This window comes from Camelus bactrianus, chromosome 11, assembly GCF_048773025.1.
Source record: "Camelus bactrianus isolate YW-2024 breed Bactrian camel chromosome 11, ASM4877302v1, whole genome shotgun sequence".
Lineage (NCBI taxonomy): Eukaryota > Metazoa > Chordata > Mammalia > Artiodactyla > Camelidae > Camelus > Camelus bactrianus.
Genome location: NC_133549.1, coordinates 66,763,140 through 66,783,192, shown reverse-complemented (window position 1 = coordinate 66,783,192; position 20,053 = coordinate 66,763,140). Strand labels below are relative to the sequence as shown.

The following is a 20,053-nucleotide window of genomic DNA, read 5'->3' as shown; positions in this document are numbered from 1 at the left end:
GTGCAGGTTGAGTAAAAAGAGCAAAATACAGGATCAAAGACGGAGAGATTAAAAATAAGAAGATCATGTCATCAAAAAAGATTATCTTGGTGGGGGGGGTATAGCTCAAGTGGTAGAGCACATGCTTAGCAAGCACGAGGTCCTGGGTTCAATCCCCAGTATCTCCTCTATAAATACATACATACATATATACATACATATATACATACATAAGTAAACTCAATTACCTACCCCAAAAATTTTTTAAAAATTTTTTTCATTTTAAAAAACAAACAAAAAAGATTATCTCAAAAGCAAAAGTCCCCAAAGGTACAGAAAAAAGTAACTAGAATGTTTTAAGTTAGTAAAATAGAAAATGCCAGTTAAGACCAACAATGCACAGCTCTTCACAGTTTATAATTTACTATCTCACCAATTATGCCACTCAGCCCTCACATCATCCTGACTAGGTAAGGCAGGTATTTTATTTTTACACCCATCTTGCTGTGAGGAAACAGGCTAAGAATGATCTATGCACAATCCCACAGTTAAAGTCAACATCAGTTAATAAGGATATGAGCTGATAACCACGGAGCAGAATAAAGGAAGAGCGAACAACTTAAAAGGGCTGCAAACCCTGCCCGCCCCTGACATCCCCTCCCGCCACATCCAGTTCTTATCTCCCCGTGTCCACCCTGTGTTCCAGTTACCCTCTCCTCCTCAGACGGGTACTCAAAGTTTGAAGATCACCAAAATTTATTACTAGTCCAGACTTTTAGACTCCTCTAGGGCAATATACTTTTAAAAGCAACTGGGTATTCAGTGATATGTAGAATACTTCTGCTACATGAGCCAGGTGATGAAAAAATTGGCAATTCTATCAAAATTATCTCCAATCTCTGGAGGGAAGACATTTCTATCTGTGTCTAATATTCAAGTTGGAAGTTACAAAATAAAAAGGTGTTGTGTGTGTATATGTGTTAAGGTTATATGAAATTGCCAATATTCAACAATTTTTGACCAACAAAAACTGTATTTTGTATGGTTCAACTCAATTCAGACATAGAAAGAGATACAGATACATAAATAGTGGTTATCTCTAGGTAACAAGATTTTAATTTTGTTCTTATGGATTATCTATATTGCCTAATTTTATACAATAAACATGTACTGCTTTAATAAGAAAAAAAAATGCTACTAAAAATAAAACAACCGCAATGCCTTTGAGTTCAGCTCACGCAGATTTAGACAGCACATACCATTAACACACTGCCACTATTAACTTTCTCACAGCATGCTCAGAGGCTGACACATTCTTTTTACAACACTAATGGCAGTTAAGTAAGTACCAGGTCCTAAGATGGCAGTACTTCTGCTATCAGTTATGCAAAAGACACATGGGCATCGTGGGCTGCACAACTGAAAACAGAAGTGAATACCTAAAACTAACACTGATCACAGCAAAGAAATATAAATTTCAAGATCTCTGACCGTAGTTTGGTTTTACAAATGCACCACCTTAAAAGGAAAAGTACCCAGAATGGTGGCTGTCAGGGGCTGGGGAGAGGGAGTGATGGGGAGTTAGTGTTTAACAGATACAGAGTTTATGATGATGAGAAAGATCTAGAGATGGATGGTAGTGATGGCTGCATGATGTGAATGTACTTAATGCACTGAACTGACCACTTAAAAATGGGTAAAATGATTAATTTTGTTATATATATTTTCTCTCAATAAAAAAGGAAAGAAAAGTACATTATTGTTATTCATTAGAAGCCTCTGGAATAGGTCACTTCACCTGGAAGGACAGGAGTGGGGCAGCGAGCAGCACTGAATCAAAGGCTTCCCAGGAAAGGAATAAGCCTGAGCCGAAGGACAAGGGTTGTGTCTATTTCTAAACCACAGAGCAGATGAAGTAGAAGGGTTAATCTGTCTAATTTGTCAGAGTTTATGAGAAAATCTTGCAAAGACTAGGAGCAGAAACTAAGGACAGGGTTTTTAAAGCTGGAGTGAACTAAAAGTCTTACAGGGCAGTCATGTCTCAGTTCCACATTAATTACACGCACAGTTTACTCCGCCATAATTTGGCAATGTTACAGGAACAACTGGATGGCTATCTGCATGGTAAAGAAAGAAAGCAGAATCTGGCCTCTAAGTTGACTTTCCCAGAGAAAGAGGAAGAAAAGCAGAAAAAATATTCAGTTAGAGCCCCTTCAAACAGATGTCCTCGGGGAAGCAACAGTTATATAGATTTTAAACAAATGAGAAATGATAAGCAATTCTCACCCACATTATTAACTCAGATACTCTACTAAGGGTGAGGAAGGAGAGTAGGGGAGTGTTCCAGAACACCCACCACCACTCCCACCATTTATTTACCAAACACAGCCTGTGGGGTGGGGGGAAAGAATTCATAAGGAGGTAACATACAACCAGGCTGGGGACAGTGGTGGGGGTGTTGCAGGGAGTGTGGGCAGGATCTCAGGACGGATGGCGGATTTACAAACTGATCACTAACAGACTTCTCATCTTCCACACTCCCTGAGAAGTGGCCTCCTCTTCCCATGTCAATCTGGCTCTGTGAGTCACTACCCAGGAAACTCAAAGTGTACTGTCCCCCAATAGCAGAGGTTAACTCCAAGAGGACAGGGACCCTGCACCACTTGTGTGGATAACCCTAGAGCCTGGTGCAGTGCCTGGCACATAGAAGACATTCCAACGGTCCCTGCAGGAGTGTTGTTCCAATTTCACATTATCTTTATTGAAAGCATGGCCTAAAAATGAAAGCAATAAATTCATGCTTGGGAACTCCAGGTGACACAATTATGTTCTAGGCAAGAAACTAAACGTGAAGACCATTTAAGCCACATTCTGTGGATCCTTACAATGACTAATCCCTTACGGGTTTTTACGTAAACTGCAAAACCAGAAAAATCAACATAAACAGTTACAGTTACACAACAGTCCCATTAAAACTTTACCAGTCAGAAGGCAATGTCCTGCTTTCCAACTAAGCAGATTTAAAAAATCAAAACCAACCCAATCAGGCAAGAAATCAGTCCAACCCATTAGCCATGAGTTTCAAAGCCAGGGTAACTCCACTATACTTTACAGAGGGGACAGTGTACTTACTCTCTGGCTGGAAGACAAAATGGTATACCCAGACTATCAGCAGGGTCCACACGACACTCCACGCAATCAGCTGCCAGGGCTCATACTTGGTGCAATGCCCATTTACATAATTCTTGGCCTTTGTGGAATACACTTCCAAAATCTCGAAGTAGGGCTCAAAGGCCTTCTAGAAATACAAGAGAAAAAAAGAAAGATTACATTCAGAGAAGAGAGAAAGTCTATTCTTAGTTTGTTCTTCAACTCTCATTTTTCAAGGGCAAGGCCATTCATGATCTGGCCCTACCCCAGCAATTATCTTATCATCTCTGAAGTCGGCAAAGCTTCTGCTCCAGTAACTCCAGTGCACACTGCCCCTTACCAGTCATGTGGACTTTGACAGTTTTTGATCTTCTGTCTATCTGTAAAATAAAAGGCTAAGCTAGATCATCGTTTCAGCTCTAAAGCTTCTAGATGACTGCAGTATTCATTGTTCCACTCTCTTAACTCAAACTACTCCTCTCAATGTAAATGTCTTTCTCTTCTCTATTTGAATCTTTCCCATCTTCAAACCACAAAGTCAGCAGACTAGTTCTGTAAAAGGCCAGAGAATAAATATTTCAGGCACTGCAGGCCAAACCGTCTCTGTCACAACTACTTAACTGCTGTTCGAGCACAGATGCAGTCAAAACAGAGGGTAAACAAATAAACGTACCTATGTTCCAACAAAAATTACAGATGCTAAAATTTAAATTTCATATAATTTCACATATCACAAAACATTCTTTTATAAAAACAACTTCAAAAATTCAAGTATCACTCTTAGCTCACAGGCTATACAAAAACAGGCCCACAGGGCAGTCTCCACTCTAAGGCCCAATTTGACTTAAAAACTCTCAAAGCCAGGAACCGTATCTTACCCCCTCACAATACCTGGCACAAGCAAGAAAATTTTTCATCTGAAAATTTACCAAAATACCTCACTCATGAGAATTAATCTCCCCCATTAAATCCTCCAGTATTCATTTGTGCTTCTACACAGTTGATCACAACTTGCCCTGCGGGCCACTCATCTGTTCCTCATCTCCCTGACAACACGGTTAGGTCCCTGAAGACTGACAAGATTCCAGTCACATTCACAAGCCCCCAGAGTGCCCTGTACAAAATAAATTCATCTTTAGCTTGCCATGCATTCACTTAGTCAACATTTATAAAGCATCTCCAGTGTTTAAAGCATTAAGCTGGGGGAGCAATAAGGTAAACACTGTAAGCTCTCGCCCTTACTCAGCTCACGATCTAGTAGGAGAGGTCTACACATACACTTGCAGACACACACGGGCAAACACATACATAAATGAGTAATTAAACCTCCTCAGGATAAACATTATAAAAAGGATGTAAGTGCAGTGGTAAGAAAGACCACGAAGGAAGGCCTATCCAACTCTACGTGAGGGGAGATGGGGAACATATGACAGAGGATAAAATCTAAGCTGGTGAAAAGGGTTTAAGAATGATCAAAGAAAATTCTCTAGGCAGAAAAGTTAAAAGGAAAAAAAAAAGTCACACCAGGAAGAGAGAACAATAGCTGCAAATGCATAAAAAAGGTCTGGGAATGGCAAAAAGTTCCATGCAGTAAGAGGCTAGAGGGCAGAGACTGTATCTGTCTTATCCAGTGCTAAATCCTCAGCATACAGCAGGGTAACAGGCAAACAATCTGACTGAATAAAAGCTTGGGTGGTGGCTGGCAGTGACCAAGTAAATGAGTGAACGCATCAATTTACAAGAGAACTGAGGCCAGGAGAAGTACATTAGGTCCAGATTTAAAATGGTCTTGGAAAAAAAAACCAAACAAGCATAGAGACTGAAAGTATAAATTCACAGGCACTTTTCGTAAAGTTTTGTCAGTGTCTATTAACATTTTAAGTGTATATTCATTTGGACCCAGAAATTCTACTTTCTGATATCTACATACTTGCACCTACGTACAAAAAGACATGTTCTCCTACTGTATAGCACAAGGAACTATATTCAATGGCTTGCAGTAACCTGTAACGAAAAAGAATATATATATGTATAACTGAATCACTATTGCTGTACACCAGAAACTAATATAACATTGTAAATCAACTATACTTCAATTTAAAAAAAAGTTTAATAAAATTTTTTAAAAGACATCTTCAAGGACATCCACGTCAGTATCCTTTTGTAATAGCAAAAGAAATTTAAATAACATAAGTGTCCATTCATAGAGAAATAGTTACATCTTATGTACTCATACTGTGCAGCATTAAAAGAAGACAGATTTAAGTAAACCCTATGGAAAAATGTCCAGAATACAATGTTGAGGTTAAAAAAAAAAGCAAACTGGAGAACCATGAAAACAAAAGGCAAGGGTTATTAATCAAGAGAGTAATTTTTTTTTAAGATAACGTCATGAGAGAGGAATAGAAGAGATTAGACAAAAAAAATTTTTTTTCTCATAATGTCTCTTTATTTAGATTCCAAACAAACCAAAGCAGAGAAGAGGTGACCTCGAGCTAACCTGTCCCTTCGTGAGCTGGGCCCGCAAGTCTCTGGCTCCAGCACGGGGTCCGCGGGGCCCAGGCCCCCGAGCCGCGCGCAGCACACGCGGCCCCGAGGACACCCCAGCGGGCGGCGCCCCCTGGAAGCTGAGGAGACCCAGGCCGGCCAGCGGGAGCGCACCCCTCCCAGAGGTGAGGGGGCAGTGGCGGTGACCTGGGTGCCCGGGAGCCCACAGTCGGGCCGGCTGAGGTGAAATCTGTAACTTTATTCGTGAGAATGCGGTGTGGGACCCCTCGTTGCCTCAGTCATCCCCAAAGCAGCTACCGGCCTCGGCCTCACTGTCCTCGTAGAGCAGGTCGGAGCCCCGTCCGGCACCCAGGCCTCGGTCTCATGCCATACCCAACTGGCGTGGTGGGCACCTTCTCGCCGTCCCCTCTGTGTCCACCTCAGCCCAGGACCTGCTTCCAGATGATGACCTTGTACCCCTGGCCGTCGCCTTGGCTCTCTTTCCACCTCCTGTACATCACAGAGGTGTCCACATTGGCCAGTGAGAAGGTGTTGGGTTCGCTGAGCCCAGGAGGATGGTCCTGATGTTCTCGGTGGGGTTCCCTTCTCTGAGGGCAGCTCCCCGCTCTGGAGGTCATCCACTGTGGTTGGGGGATGGAGATGCACATGTCCCCAGTCTCGTAGATGTGGGGGTGCAACATCATAGTCAGGAACCAAAAGGCCCGCAGGGAGTGAGGATAGTTGTTGGGGGATTTGCAGCGTGCCTTGAAGCAGCCGCCCTCATAGTAGGTGTTGGGGGTCCGAAGATGGCAACCTCCCAGTTGTACAGGTCACACTCATCCACCAGGGTCACTCGGAAGCCCTCCACTAGCTCCCCCTGCAGCCCCTTAAGCTCCAGCAGCAGCATCTTCTGCAAACTGAGCACCAGAGGCCATGGCAGTGGCAGACGGGCCTGGGGTGTGGGATGGGGCCAGGGTCGCTGCCAGGGGCCCTCTGGCACTCCTGAGACAAAAATTTTAGTTAAGAGGATTATTGAAATAGTTCAGGGGAGAAATAAACTGGGGTTGACTTTAAGTGGTATTTCAGGGCCAAAAGGCAGTATAGATTTGAAAAACATTTCTGGAGGTGGAACAAACAGGGTTTTAATAACTTATTACATACAGAAAGTATGTCGTGGGAAGAGTACAGATAATTCCAAATTTTCAAGTTCAAGTTTGAGAGATTAAGTGGTGTCACCACTAACCATGGCAGACTACAAGAAGAAGGGTAGCCTCAGACGGTAGAGGAAATTTTGAGAAAAAGATAATATTGGTTTGAGTTATGTTCCTGTTGGATATCTACATGCAATGTTCTAGTAGGAGCATAAAAGCTTAGAAGGAGGACAGGTTCTCAAATAATGTTTGTTGATGGCCAGGCTCACCAAGAAGAAAAGAGAGAGAACACAAATAAACAAAATAAAGGAAAATGGAGAAATTACAACCAATACCACAGAAATACAAAATATTGTAAGGGAATACTATTAACAACTCTATGGAAACAAACTAGACAACCTAGAAGAAATGGACAACTTTCTGGAAACATACAGTTCACCAAGACTGAATCAAGAAGAAATAGACCACTTGAACAGACCGATCATTAGAAATGAAATAGAATTAGCAATAAAATACCTCCCTGCAAACAAAAGTCCAGGACCAGATGGCCTCACTGGGGAATTCTACCAAACATACAAAGAACTCACACCAGTCCTTCTCAAACTCTTCCAAAAGACTGAAAAGGAGGGAGTACTCCCAAACTCATTCTATGAAGCCATCATCACCCTGATACTAAAATCAGACAAAGACACTACCAAAAAAGAAAATCACTGATGAACATAGATGCAAAACTCCTTAACAAAATATTAGCAAACAGAATCCAACAGCACATAAAAAATATCATACACCATGATTAAGTTGGATTCATCCCAGGGACACAAGGATGGTTCAACATATGCAAATCAATCACTGTGATACACCACATCCACAAAAGAAAGGGCAAAAACCACATGATCATCTCAATACATGCAAAAAAAAGCATTTGATAAAATTCACCCATTTATGATAAAAACTCTTAACAAAGTGGATTTAGAGGAAACATATCTCAACATCATAAAAGCTATTTATGACAAACCTACAGCCAGAATAGTACTCAACAGTGAAAAACTGAAAGCCTTCCCACTAAAATCTGGAACAAGACAAGGATGCCCACTCTCACCACTTCTTCTCAATATAGTCTTGTAAGTCCTAGCCACAGCAATCAGGCAATAAAAAGAAATAAAATGGATCCAATTGGAAGAGAAGAGGTAAAATTGTCACTGTATGGGGATGACAAGATACTATATATATAAAACCCTAAAAGCTCCACAAAAAACTACTAGGGCTGATAAAAGAATTTGGCAAGGTAGCAGGATACAAGATTAACATACAAAAATCAGTTGTATTTCTTTACTCTAACAATGAATTAGCAGGAAAAGAAAGTAAAGAAACAATCCCTTTTAAAATCACATCCAAAACAATAAAATACTTAGGAATAAATCTGACCAAGGAGGTGAAAGACTTATACATGGAGAAGTACAAAACATTGATTAAGGAAATTAAAGATGATTTAAAGAAATGAAAAGCTATCCCATGCTCTTGTATTGGAAGAGTCAGTATTGTTAAAATGGTCATACTGCCCAAGGCAATCCACAGATTTAATGCAATCCCTATCTAATTACCCAAGACTTTTTTTTTTTTTTTACAGAACTAGAATAAACCATCCTAAAATTTATATGGAATCACAAAAGACCCAGAATTGCCAAAGCAATACTGAAGACAAAGAATGAAACTAGAGGAATAACTCTCCCAGACTTCAGACAATACTACAGAGCTACAGTAATCAAAACAGCATGGTACTGGCATAAAAACAGACATATGGATCAATGGAACAGAATAGAGCCCAGAAATAAATCCACAGACCTGTGGTCAATTAACCTTTGACAAAGGAGGCAAGAATACACAATGGAAAAAAGACAGTCTCTTCAGCAAGTGGTATTGGGAAAACTGGATAGCAGCATATAAATCAATGAAGTTAGAACACTCCCTCACTCCATACACAAACATAAACTCAAAATGGCTTAAAGACTTAAATATGAGACAAGACATGATAAATCTCCTAGAAGAAAACATAGACAAAACATTCTCTGACATAAATCTTAGCAATGTTCCCCAAGGGCAGTCTACCCAGGCAACAGAAATAAGAGCAAAAATAAACAAATGGGATCTAATTAAACTTATAAGCTTTTGAACAGCAAAAGAAACCATAAGCAAAACAAAAAGACAACCTACAGAATGGGAGAAAACATTTGCAAAAGATGAAACTGACAAGGGCTTAATTTCCAGAATATATAAACAGCCCATATAACTTAATAACAACAAAAAAACAAACAAACAACCCAATCCAAAAATGGGCAGAAGACCTAAACAAGCAATTCTCCAATGAAGACATACAAATGGCCAATAGGCACATGAAAAAATGCTCAATATCACTAATTATCAGAAAAATGCAAATCAAAACTACAATGAGGTATCACCTCCCACCAGTCAGAATGGCCATCATTCAAAAGTCCATGAACAATAAATGCTGGAGAGGCTGTGGAGAAAAGGGAACCCTCCTACACTGCTGGTGGGAATGTAGTTTGGTGCAGCCATTATGGAAAACAGTATGGAGATTCCTCAAAAAACTAAAAACAGATCTACCATGTGATCCAGCAATCCCACTTCTGGGTATGTATCTGGAGGGAACTCTAATTCAAAAAGATACATGCACCCCAATGTTCACAGCAGCACTATATACAATAGCCAAGACATGGAAGCAATCTAAATGTCCACTGACAGATGACTGGATAAAGAAGTCGTGGTGTATTTATACAATGGAACACTACTCAGTCATAAAAAAAAGAATAAAATAATGCCATTTGCAGCAACATGGATAGACGTAGAGATGGTCATTCTAAGTAAAGCCAGAAGGAGAAAGAAAAATACCATATGATATCACTCATATGTGGAATCTAAAAAAAAAAAGGACACTATGAACTCATCTACAAAACAGAAACAAACTCATAGACATAGCAAACAATCTTACCAGGGAAAGGGGGTGGAAGAGTTAAATTTGGGAGTTTGAGATTTACAAATGTTAGACACTATATATAAAAATAGACTTTAAAAAAAGTTTCCTCTGTATAGCACAGGGAATTATGTTTAATATCTTGTAATAACCTTTAATGAAAAAATATGAAAACAAATATATGTATGCATATACATGACTGGGACATTGTGCTGTACACCAGAAATTGACACACTATAATTAACTGTACTTCAATTAAAAAAATAGTAATAATGTTTGTTGAAAACATTTATACCCTTAGCAATTAGGCTGTGGCATAAGATAATTGGCATTAGGCAAGTACTGGGTTCCCCAGAGGGCTAGCCATGGAAACGCAGCTTATCTGCAACCCTCTCACAGTTCTTGGTGGCCATTCCTTAGAGCCCACTGTTGCTATGAACAGTCTCAGTCCTGCAGAGCAGTGGCAGTGTTGGTTAAGACCCGGGAAAGAGCAGAGGAGTCTATCATCATCAAAGGTATGTCATAATTTCCATCATTATAAAGAATCTTCTAGTGTTAAAGCTGGGATCAAACCAAATGGTTACTGTGTATGAATGGGATGATGGAAGAACAATCATTCAGATCAGCTTTTCCTCTGGTGATTCTAGTTCTAACTCACCCAGAAAATAGAGATTACCAATATCAAAAGATGACTGCAGATATTATCAACTCTTCACAGCACTGACTGAGCAAAAAAGTAACATAACTCGTATTAGAGAAAGAGCAAAGAATCAACAAATGCAAACTACTTTAATTTTATAAAGCCTATTAAAATATGAAGGCATTCTTTGCTAACATTTACAAAATTATTTTCAGCAAAAGCGTATCTTCTTTGCAATTGCTGTAAGAAGATAATCGGAGTCCTTGAACTCAAAGTCCTTGATCTCCTTAAGAGGTTCTCCTCCTACATTCTCTTATTTCAATGACAGAATGATACTGTACTTAGATGGGTTCTAGCAAGTTCTCTGAATAGGCAACTTGTTGGTCACAGAAATTACATCTCCCGGCCTCATTCCAAGATCCTTCTAGGTTACTACAAACAACCCAGGCTAGTCCCCAGTGAAGAAGCACCTCACAACACTGGCAGCTCACCGCACTGGAGGGCTCTGTGGGGTAATGTATGCTATCTCCTTGGAAAACAGGATGAGGCAGTTCCTTGGGGGCCTCGCAAATAGCACCAACCCCAGGCTGGGTTCTGATGCAATATTCCAGCCCTGGGGAGGCATACAATCTAAATGCTGAAGAGACCTTCAGAGATCAAGCCCACATTTTCATTTTACAGAGGCCCCAAAGTGGAAAGGTGTGTCTGAGCTCATCCAGATGGGCTTGTGTCAGAGTAGAGAATAGGAACCCAGGCCTCCCGACAGTATTCAGCACTCTCTCAATTCTTCATTCTCAGTGTTTACGGGCAGAGGATCACTTAACACATTACAATTCAGTGCCATCCCAAGAGTTTTCTTTTCACAATTTATGTTCCTGGCCAAATATACCTTGGATATATGGTAACATACAACAAACTAAAATTGTACAGCTAGGTCATGACTACAGATAAACATCTAGATAGAGATAGCGTAAGAGCTTAATATAATTACAATTTCCCACCACATCTTTTTTACTTACAGAAATACATTTTTTTGTCTCTATACACCTGCATATGTATTTATAATTACAACACTTAGGCTTTTGTTTATTTCAACTTAATCTACACATTGTGTCTCTGGAAATACAAGAACTATAAATGGTCATCTATGAAGGCCACTAGCTTATTGCACAATTCCAGGAAAATTATTTCACCAATCTGTGCTTTCATTTCTTTATCTAAAAGGGACATAGAATAGTCACAAAATAATGTCTGTGTATATGTGTGTCTGTGGGTGTGTGTGGGTGTCTGTGGGTGTTTAATCTCCAAACCTTGCTTAACAGCTTCAATAAAACTTCCACAAGTAAAGCACTCTTTCCTTCACACTTAGTTATAAAATTGGAAATATATTCCTCTAGAGGAAAAAAACAAAATACTTCACCCAATGAAATGTATGTAAAATGGTAGCAAAGAATCCCATAAATCTTTCACAATTATAATGTTAAAGGAAAAAAAGATAAACTTTAGTATGAAGATTCAAAATATTAACGTTAAGAAGCTACTGTCAAATAAGGATGAGTAAACTAATCAGCCTTTTTCATTTTATTCATCCCATTTCCAATCTAAAGATTGGTGTTTCACAAAATTTTGGTCAATTAAGCTCTACCAAAGGAGGAAAGAACATACAATGGAGTAAACAAAGTCTCTTCAACAAATAGTGTTGGGAAAACTGGACAGCTGCACAGAAATCAATAAAATTAGAATACTCCCTCACACCATACACAAAAATAAACTCAAAATGGCTTAAAGACTGAAACATAAGATAAGACACTATAAACCTTCAGAAGAAAACACAGGCAAAACATTATCCAACATAAATCTCAGCATGTTCTAGGGCAATCTACCCAAACAACAGAAATAAAAGCAAAAAATAAAACAAAGGGGACCTAATTAAACTTATAAGCTTTTGCACAGCAAAGGAAACCATAAGCAAAACAAAAAGACAACCTACAGAATGGGAGAAAACATTTGCAAAAGATGAAACTGACAAGGGCTTAATTTCCAGAATATATAAACAGCCCATACAACTTACAACAACAAAAATCCAATCCAAAAATGGGCAGAAGACCTAAACAAACAATTCTCCAATGAAGACATACAAATGGCCAATAGGCACATGAAAAAATGCTCAATATCACTAATTATCAGAAAAATGCAAATCAAAACGATAATGAGGTATCACCTCCCACCGGTCAGAATGGCCATCATTCAAAAGTCCATGAACGAAAAACGCTGGAGAGGCTGTGGAGAAAAGGGAACCCTCCTACACTGCTGGTGGGAATGTAGTTTGGTGCAGCCATTATGGAAAACAGTATGGAGATTCCTTAAAAAACTAAAAACAGATTTACCATATGATCCAGCAATCCCACTTCTGGGTATGTATCTGGAGGGAACTCTAATTCAAAAAAATACATGCACCCCAATGTTTATAGCAGCACTATATACAATAGCCAAGACATGGAAGCAATCTAAATGTCCACTGACAGATGACTGGATAAAGAAGCTGTGGTATATTTATACAATGGAACACTACTCAGCCATAAAAAATAAAATAATGCCATTTGCAGCAACGTGGATGGACCTGGAGAATGTCATTCTAAGTAAGCCAAAAAGAGGAAGGAAAATACCATATGGTATTACTTATATGTGGAATCTAAAAAAAAAAAGAAGAAGACAGACTTATCTGCAAAACAGAAACAGACCCACAGACATAGAAAACAAACTTATGGTTACAGGGGAGGGGAGAGGGGGAAAGGGATAAATTGGAAGTTACTTGCAGACACCAACTAATATATATATAGAGGATAAATGACAAGTTTATACCATATAGCACAGGGAATAATATTCAGTATCTTGTAATAACTTACGATGAAAAAGAACATGAAAATGAACATCTGTTCCTATATGACTGAAGCATTGTGCTGTACACCGTAAACTGATACAACATTGTAAACTGAATATACTTCAATAAAAATATTTTTTAAAAAGAATCCATGAAAAAATAAATAAAAAATAAAGATTTAAGTTTTAGCTGATGCCTAAAGGACATCAAAATCCTAATAGTAATATAATCCTAATCATTATTAGACAAAAGGCAGCTGCTAGAATGTATGGGAGTTTGGTAACCTACTATTCTCATACTGAACTCTTTCACCCCCAAAATCACTTCAAGGGAGCAAGATACTTCCATGAACATGATAGTAGCAGTCTACTAATTTTGTAAATATGGGGCATGCTACTTTTTAAACCAATGAGTTTCAAGCTTTTCCAATCCAGTCCCACAGAAATGTATTTTATAACACAAACTAGTACACATAGCAACAGAAAGATATGAAACCAAAACAAAAATTTCCAAAATAATACCTAACACCTTATTACCTGTGATACTACAGTTACGTTTCTTTCCTATTTCTCTCTTCTTTGTTTAAATGCTTGACCCACTGAATTGATTCTGCATCCCTCTAAATGGATCATGACCTTTAGGTTTAAAACCAGTGACTTCAAGTGATTTCACTCCTGTCTTCCTTAAATTTAGAATGTGGCTATGCAGTGCAGTGAAGGGAGTTAACACTAAGGTTATTTCCACTCAACACAATTTCAGTGCTTTTTATAGTTATGATTTATTCTCAACATTTTTTATGAGGACAGGATTATGACGTGTTGGAGGACCTAAGTCCAGGAGATTCAGAATTCTTCAATCACAAGTTACTTTCCTATCAGTACTAGCCACAGCTCTCCCCCATGACATTAAACTCTTTCAGTCCCTAAATCACTTCAAGAGAACAAGATTCCATAAGCAGACTTCCCATAGTGGCATTATCCACACAGCTTTTTCCTCAAAAAAATTTCTTTGAGAACTAATACTGTACTTAACCAACTGCCAATTAGGCAGTGATATTTTTTCCCTATTAAATGTCTTATACCAGAAGAAGCATTCTAAAAGAGAATACACTGAATGAAGACACTTCCAGACGCACACTGGATGGTGCTTCTTCCTTTGGAGCTAATACAAACACTAACAATCCTTTCTCCATTATTTAGTGGGGGCTATCCAGCAGAACACATCAAAATCATCCAAGGCGCTTTTCCAGAACACCCCACCCCCAGATGTTCAATAAATACAGAGTGGAGCCCAGAAATACGTATTTTGGAAAATCTCCCCCAGGTGACTGTGACAGACATCCTTGGTTATGAACCCTTTCTCTATACTATAAATGCCCCATTCTCTCCCCATCTTCTCCTTTTATAAAAGAATTATCCAATAACTGAGTTAACATATTACTAGATGGGGGTAAAGAAAACATCCACCAAGCTATCCTGGAAGTGTTAAAGTCAGGGCCCAGCCACATCAATCCACAAGATCAACTCATGGCTCCTGACTAATATTTATTCTTTGGCCAGATACTAATGAAAATCAAAATCTTCCACCCTGTAATGCTGCAGAGATGAAAAGATTTGTATTGTTTTATTCTTCCTTCTACTTCCCTCACCTCTAATACAACTGCACAATTCAACAATCAACAGTTTTTCCAGAAGAGCCAGAAATCTGAGCTTTAAAGCAGGAATGGACTGTTGAGAAAAAGAAAAACCTGTTTTACCCAGTTTGCCCACTGCCTTAATGTCTGAAGATCAAATGGTACTCAGAAGATTGAGACTCAGGTAAGGGTGAAGTTAAAACTCGGAAGAAAGCAAGCCAAAGAGTTAAGTACTTATTCTTCCTCTACTTCTGCCCTAAAAACAGAACAAAAGAGTTTTTAACTGAATCTGATTCTCTTTCATATTATATTCTGGGGAACTTCAAAGAGCAAAGTAAACAGGTGAGAAAACACTATTGTCTTTAGAGCCTCAAATGGCATTAAAGTTTATGAGCAAAAACAGATCACAAGCCCAAAGGGAAAACTCTCGTGGGCCATTAAAGAAGTAAGAATTGAGCAATAAACCAGTCATACCAACCAACCAGTAGTGACTGTGACAAAAAAAAAAAAAAAATGTTTAAAGGAACTGAGTCATCATTGCTTAGGAGGTAAAAAGCAAACCATATACTTCCCCCAAATTCTACCATGTGAGTCAAGAGATCCAGAATCTGAGAAATTCATCTCAAAAAGCTTAACTGTCCATGTTTTCCCTTCCAATCATGCCTCGAGAGTCAGATAAACACGCTTAGTACGAGTCCACAAGCACTTAAGAAGCTTAACTGCTCTACATTTGGCACTGGAATATTTGGGCAAAGCACCTCACCATCACTGAGACACAATCCTGGCCTCAGAAAGGAGGCAGATGTGCAATGTTCTCAAGTCAGTAGGAGTGCACTCGCGGAAAATCCAAGCTCCTGGGCTCATAAAAGCTGACAGCCCCAGAGACTGCCAAATGGTCATCGAAAAGTTTTTATTTATTTATTCATGGTCAGGACCAGGCATCAAGTAAAGACAGGTGCGAATTCTATCAGCTAAAAACTCTGAACACCTCTCTTCTGAATTGTATCAAGAAAGGCACTACAGGGAGCTTAAACTAGCAGATGCCGAAATGCGTAAAACCAATTTTAACACGCAGAGGAAGGGGCTGTGCGATGTAGACGTACAGGCAATTATGGCTTTTCTTGGTAAATACATTCTCAGCCTAAGGGAAGTAGGGAAGATGTGCGTGGAAAGTACCCTGCAAACTTGAACATGTACTGTTGCCAAACTTGCTACGAACTCCCAGAGTCTGTTACAGTAAGTAGCTTAAATAACTTACAGAAGTTACCTTTCAAAGTACAAAAGTCATTATCCTCTGAAGACTGAAAATGAGAACTCCTTGGATAATAAGCAAGGCCTAGTAGAAATAATCCCACATTCTTCACACATAAAGAAGTCCCGACTTCCCTGAGAATACCACAACTGAGGATGCAGTCAGACTGCTTACTTATTTTATTAATAGGATTATCTATCTACCTTTGTCACTGAGTTAAGATAGACTTTTCAAATTACAACTAGTTATAGAAATCCCCTCCCTTCAATAGTCATGCTACTATTAAAGATGAGAAATACTGAATATATGCCCAAAAGGCTACCCTACGTAAGCTGCAAAGGCTAATTCTCTGGAGATTTCTAACATGTAATCCCACTTAAACCAATCAATGAGACACCTACCCCTGAGTCTCTGACTGACCTTCAACTGATACAAACATCTTTGGAAAGTCTGCCTTCAAAATCTAGTCACAAAGGAGCTACTTTTTAAAACTGAACTAAGACTCTAAATTTAAAATTAACAGTTGGAAGACTTTGAGACTTTTCTGTTAATCTGTTGAAGGCGTAAGAGAAAATGTGCACTTTCGATGGAAAATTACACACTGTCTAGAACATTCTTCTGGGTTTTCTGATTCTGATTATTTGGAAGTTATTTTACAATTCTGGATGTTGTAGATAATTGATAGCAATGCAAACTGATCTTAATCTAGCAACATGTAAAATTTGCCACACCCCGTAAAGGTTCAAATGCCCTCCCATTCCACTGTGGAAGAAACTAGTTTTGCCTCTATTTGCATATTTATTTTAATATTCCTGACCTATAAATGTTATCTTTTAACAAAAGCTCACTGTTCTCAGTCCCCTAAACTCCCCCCAACCAAAAAAATAACTGGGAATACAAAATCTTGCAAATAATTACAAAGGGTTCAGGACATCCTGAGGGCCAGTCACTAGTGTCCATATTCCTTGGTTTTAATAACCCCTTCTCTAACATGAATCACAGAAGTAGCCCTAATATGACAACTATCCTATTACATATAAAGCAAACATTACTGGATATATCCATTACTCAAAATTCTCTAGGGAAAGCCTCATGACTGTAATAAAAGGGAATGAAGTTCTGATCCATCCTACAACATGGATGAACCTTGAAAATATTATGCTAAGTGAAAAAAGCCAGTCATAAAGAAACCACATATTATATGATTTCATTTATATGAAATGTTCCAAATAGAAATCTATAGAAAAAAGGAGTTTGGTCGTTGCCTAGGACTAGGGGACTGGGAGGACATAAGGAAGGGATGACTAATGAGTATGGGGTTTCTTCTGAAAATGTTCTAGAATTGTGGTGGTTTGGTTGTACAACTCTGTGAACATACTAAAAACCACTGGATCGTATACTTTAAAGAAAAAAGCATTATGACTCAGCAAATGTTCTCTTAGCTAAGACCAATCACTTAAGATTGTTTGGATTTACAGACTTTCTTTAAAAAAATAAACAAACAAAAAAAGGTTTCCATATAGGCCAAAGACAGCAGAAACTTTGCATTTCCAGAAACAGAGATCAAAAGCTTTGGACTCCAAATGAAAGCAACTCTAAGTATCTAAAAATAATTAAGAAATTTGTAGACCAATTATGTATAAACTAGACAAAAAGGGTCATTATTGCCTAAAGGTATATGTTCCAAGTCTATAAATAGAATTACTAACTGCTAAAATGATGAAATTGTCTAAAAATAGTTTTCGTGTTTTTTTCATGAACATGTACTCCAGCCACTACCCAGGATATCTGAAAAGGACAGCCACCTCTGAGTATTATCGTGAACTGACATCTCATCACTAGTCCTGTGGACTCTTTGAGAGTCGTGTTAATAGTGTTTGACAGGCAGCTGTGGTGTCCTAGAAAGTCTGGACGGGTGTTCACAGACTTCTGCTCTAATTTCAGCTCTCACTTAGAAGCTGTGTGAACTTTGGCACTTACTAGACCTCTATGCAATTGGATTTTGCTCATTGGTAAAAATAGATGCCATTGTTATTTACTCAACAAAAAGTTCACAAGTTAAAAAAAGACACCACCATGTACTCAAAGGGTTGTTGTGAATATTTAATACAGTAAGGTAATAAGCAAATAACTGCAGTCAATAAACACTTAACTAAGTATTTGATGAATCTGTATTCTCTGATGATAAACATTTTCCACTTCTTTTCAATAAGCAGCAAGGAAAACTAACCTTTGCAATGTCCCAAGCAAAGTAACAAAAGTTGAGCCACAAGAAGTTTTGGTTTGATTCCCATGCATATGCTGTATTTTCTCATAGATGGTAATAAATGCATGTTAATAGTGAGCTGCTCCTCAGTTTTGTAAGACCGATGTTAAGTCAACCGTTAGCCTTCAACAAGCTAATTCAATCAGTAGGTTGCAAGGGTCCCCTTACCTACCCACAAAACAGGATTAAACCAGTTACTTACTTATGTTTACAGACCATAAACCTGATTTCAGTCACCCAGGTAGATTGCTGCTGACTGCTACAGTCATGACTCATGGGAAAGCATATGAAATCTTAAGCTTGTCAACAAGGGCTGGGTAATGTAATCTAGGCTTTCATCCACTCTGGCTGCGAAACAAGGAGCAGGTCCACCACGGTGTTTTCTTATTTGTCCTAGATTCCTTCCCATTAGAATCTGAGCCAGAATTAACAATTTGCCCCAACTGTCTCAAAGACTCGGCACTATTAAGACTAGAACTCAAGACAGGATTAATATATTCTTTTTAGACCTATCAGCCAAAATGCACTTCAAAGCAGTGAACTTAAATGCCTCTCTGAAAAAGCCTCCAAAAAAGGTCTTCTCAATACCAAGCACAGAGTGTAAATATACCACAATAGCTACCTGGGTTCCAAAGAGTTCCAGAGGATTATGATTTCAGCCTTGGAATTAACTGCTATAAATGCTGTCTTACAAATCTAAACTGTGCCCTTAACAGAGCCCTTTTAATACTCAAAAAGAGCCAAGGTTGCTTGTTTCCATCGAATGTTTATTAATAGTTATAGATTAGATAAACAAGAATGCAGAGAAAAGGAAAGGCATTTCACATTTGAAGAGTGCCTACACTACTTCAGGAAAGAGTTCTTAAAGCTCTCTCCACTGTCTAGTGTGCAGGTAACAGAAATTTAGGAGTTGTTGCTCAAAGCTAAACCCAAAAGTTATATATTAAGAAAACCCCACAGGAGTCAAAACTGATCCAACCCCTTTGGAAACTTGTTTGGCAATGTAATTCATAACTCAGCAATTCTGTCTATGTTTACCAGAAGACATGTTCAACAATGTAGCAGTGTCATTCATAACAGCCAAAAACAAGAAAACTAAATGTTCATCAACTATAGAATGAATAAATTGCAATATTTTATACACTGTAAAACTACACAGCAGTAATTTTTAAAACTATTGCTACATAAGACCATGGCTGAAACTCACAGCTACAATCAACATTCAGCAAAAAAGGACAGTCACAAAAGAAAATATAGTACGTTTCCACGTATATAAAGTTCAAAATCAGCAAAACAGTCCACTGTGAGACGAATGACAATCTTTGGTGGGTATCAACTGGGAGGGATATGAGGAGCTTGCTGGGATGCTGGACATTTTTCACATCTTGATCTAGGCAGTGAGTACAGTGTATCCATATGCAAGTAATTATTAGCCTGTACAATTAAGATTTGTGCCCTTTACTATATACAAGTTATACCTCAAAAAAGAAGACTCCATATTTTTTAATTCAAAAATGATCGATTCAGTTCTGAGGATAAAAGGACACATAAACCAGTGTGCCAGGAGAACAGGTTAGGAAGAATGTTCTGCAGTTTCTGCCTATGCAACAGGAAGTCATTCATTC

General features: G+C 38.6%; 1 protein-coding gene, 1 long non-coding RNA gene and 1 pseudogene across 4 annotated transcripts in view; 1 reads left to right on the top strand and 2 right to left on the bottom strand.

Annotated features, from left to right (window-relative positions):
• SGPL1 (sphingosine-1-phosphate lyase 1) overlaps positions 1 to 20,053 on the bottom strand; it is a 53,929-nt gene that overhangs the window by 26,435 nt on the left and 7,441 nt on the right. For all 3 annotated transcript variants that reach the window (XM_045514214.2, XM_010951645.3, XM_045514215.2), the window contains exon 3: positions 3,112 to 3,277. In XM_045514214.2, the coding sequence (XP_045370170.1) occupies positions 3,112 to 3,277 (166 nt within the window). The remainder of the gene's footprint in view (positions 1 to 3,111; positions 3,278 to 20,053) is intronic.
• On the top strand, positions 4,678 to 8,389 carry LOC141579152 (uncharacterized). Its single transcript, XR_012510292.1, has 2 exons — positions 4,678 to 5,801; positions 7,031 to 8,389. It is a non-coding gene; the product is annotated as an uncharacterized LOC141579152 (long non-coding RNA).
• Positions 5,796 to 6,862, bottom strand: LOC105066377 (ubiquitin-conjugating enzyme E2 R1 pseudogene; annotated as a pseudogene).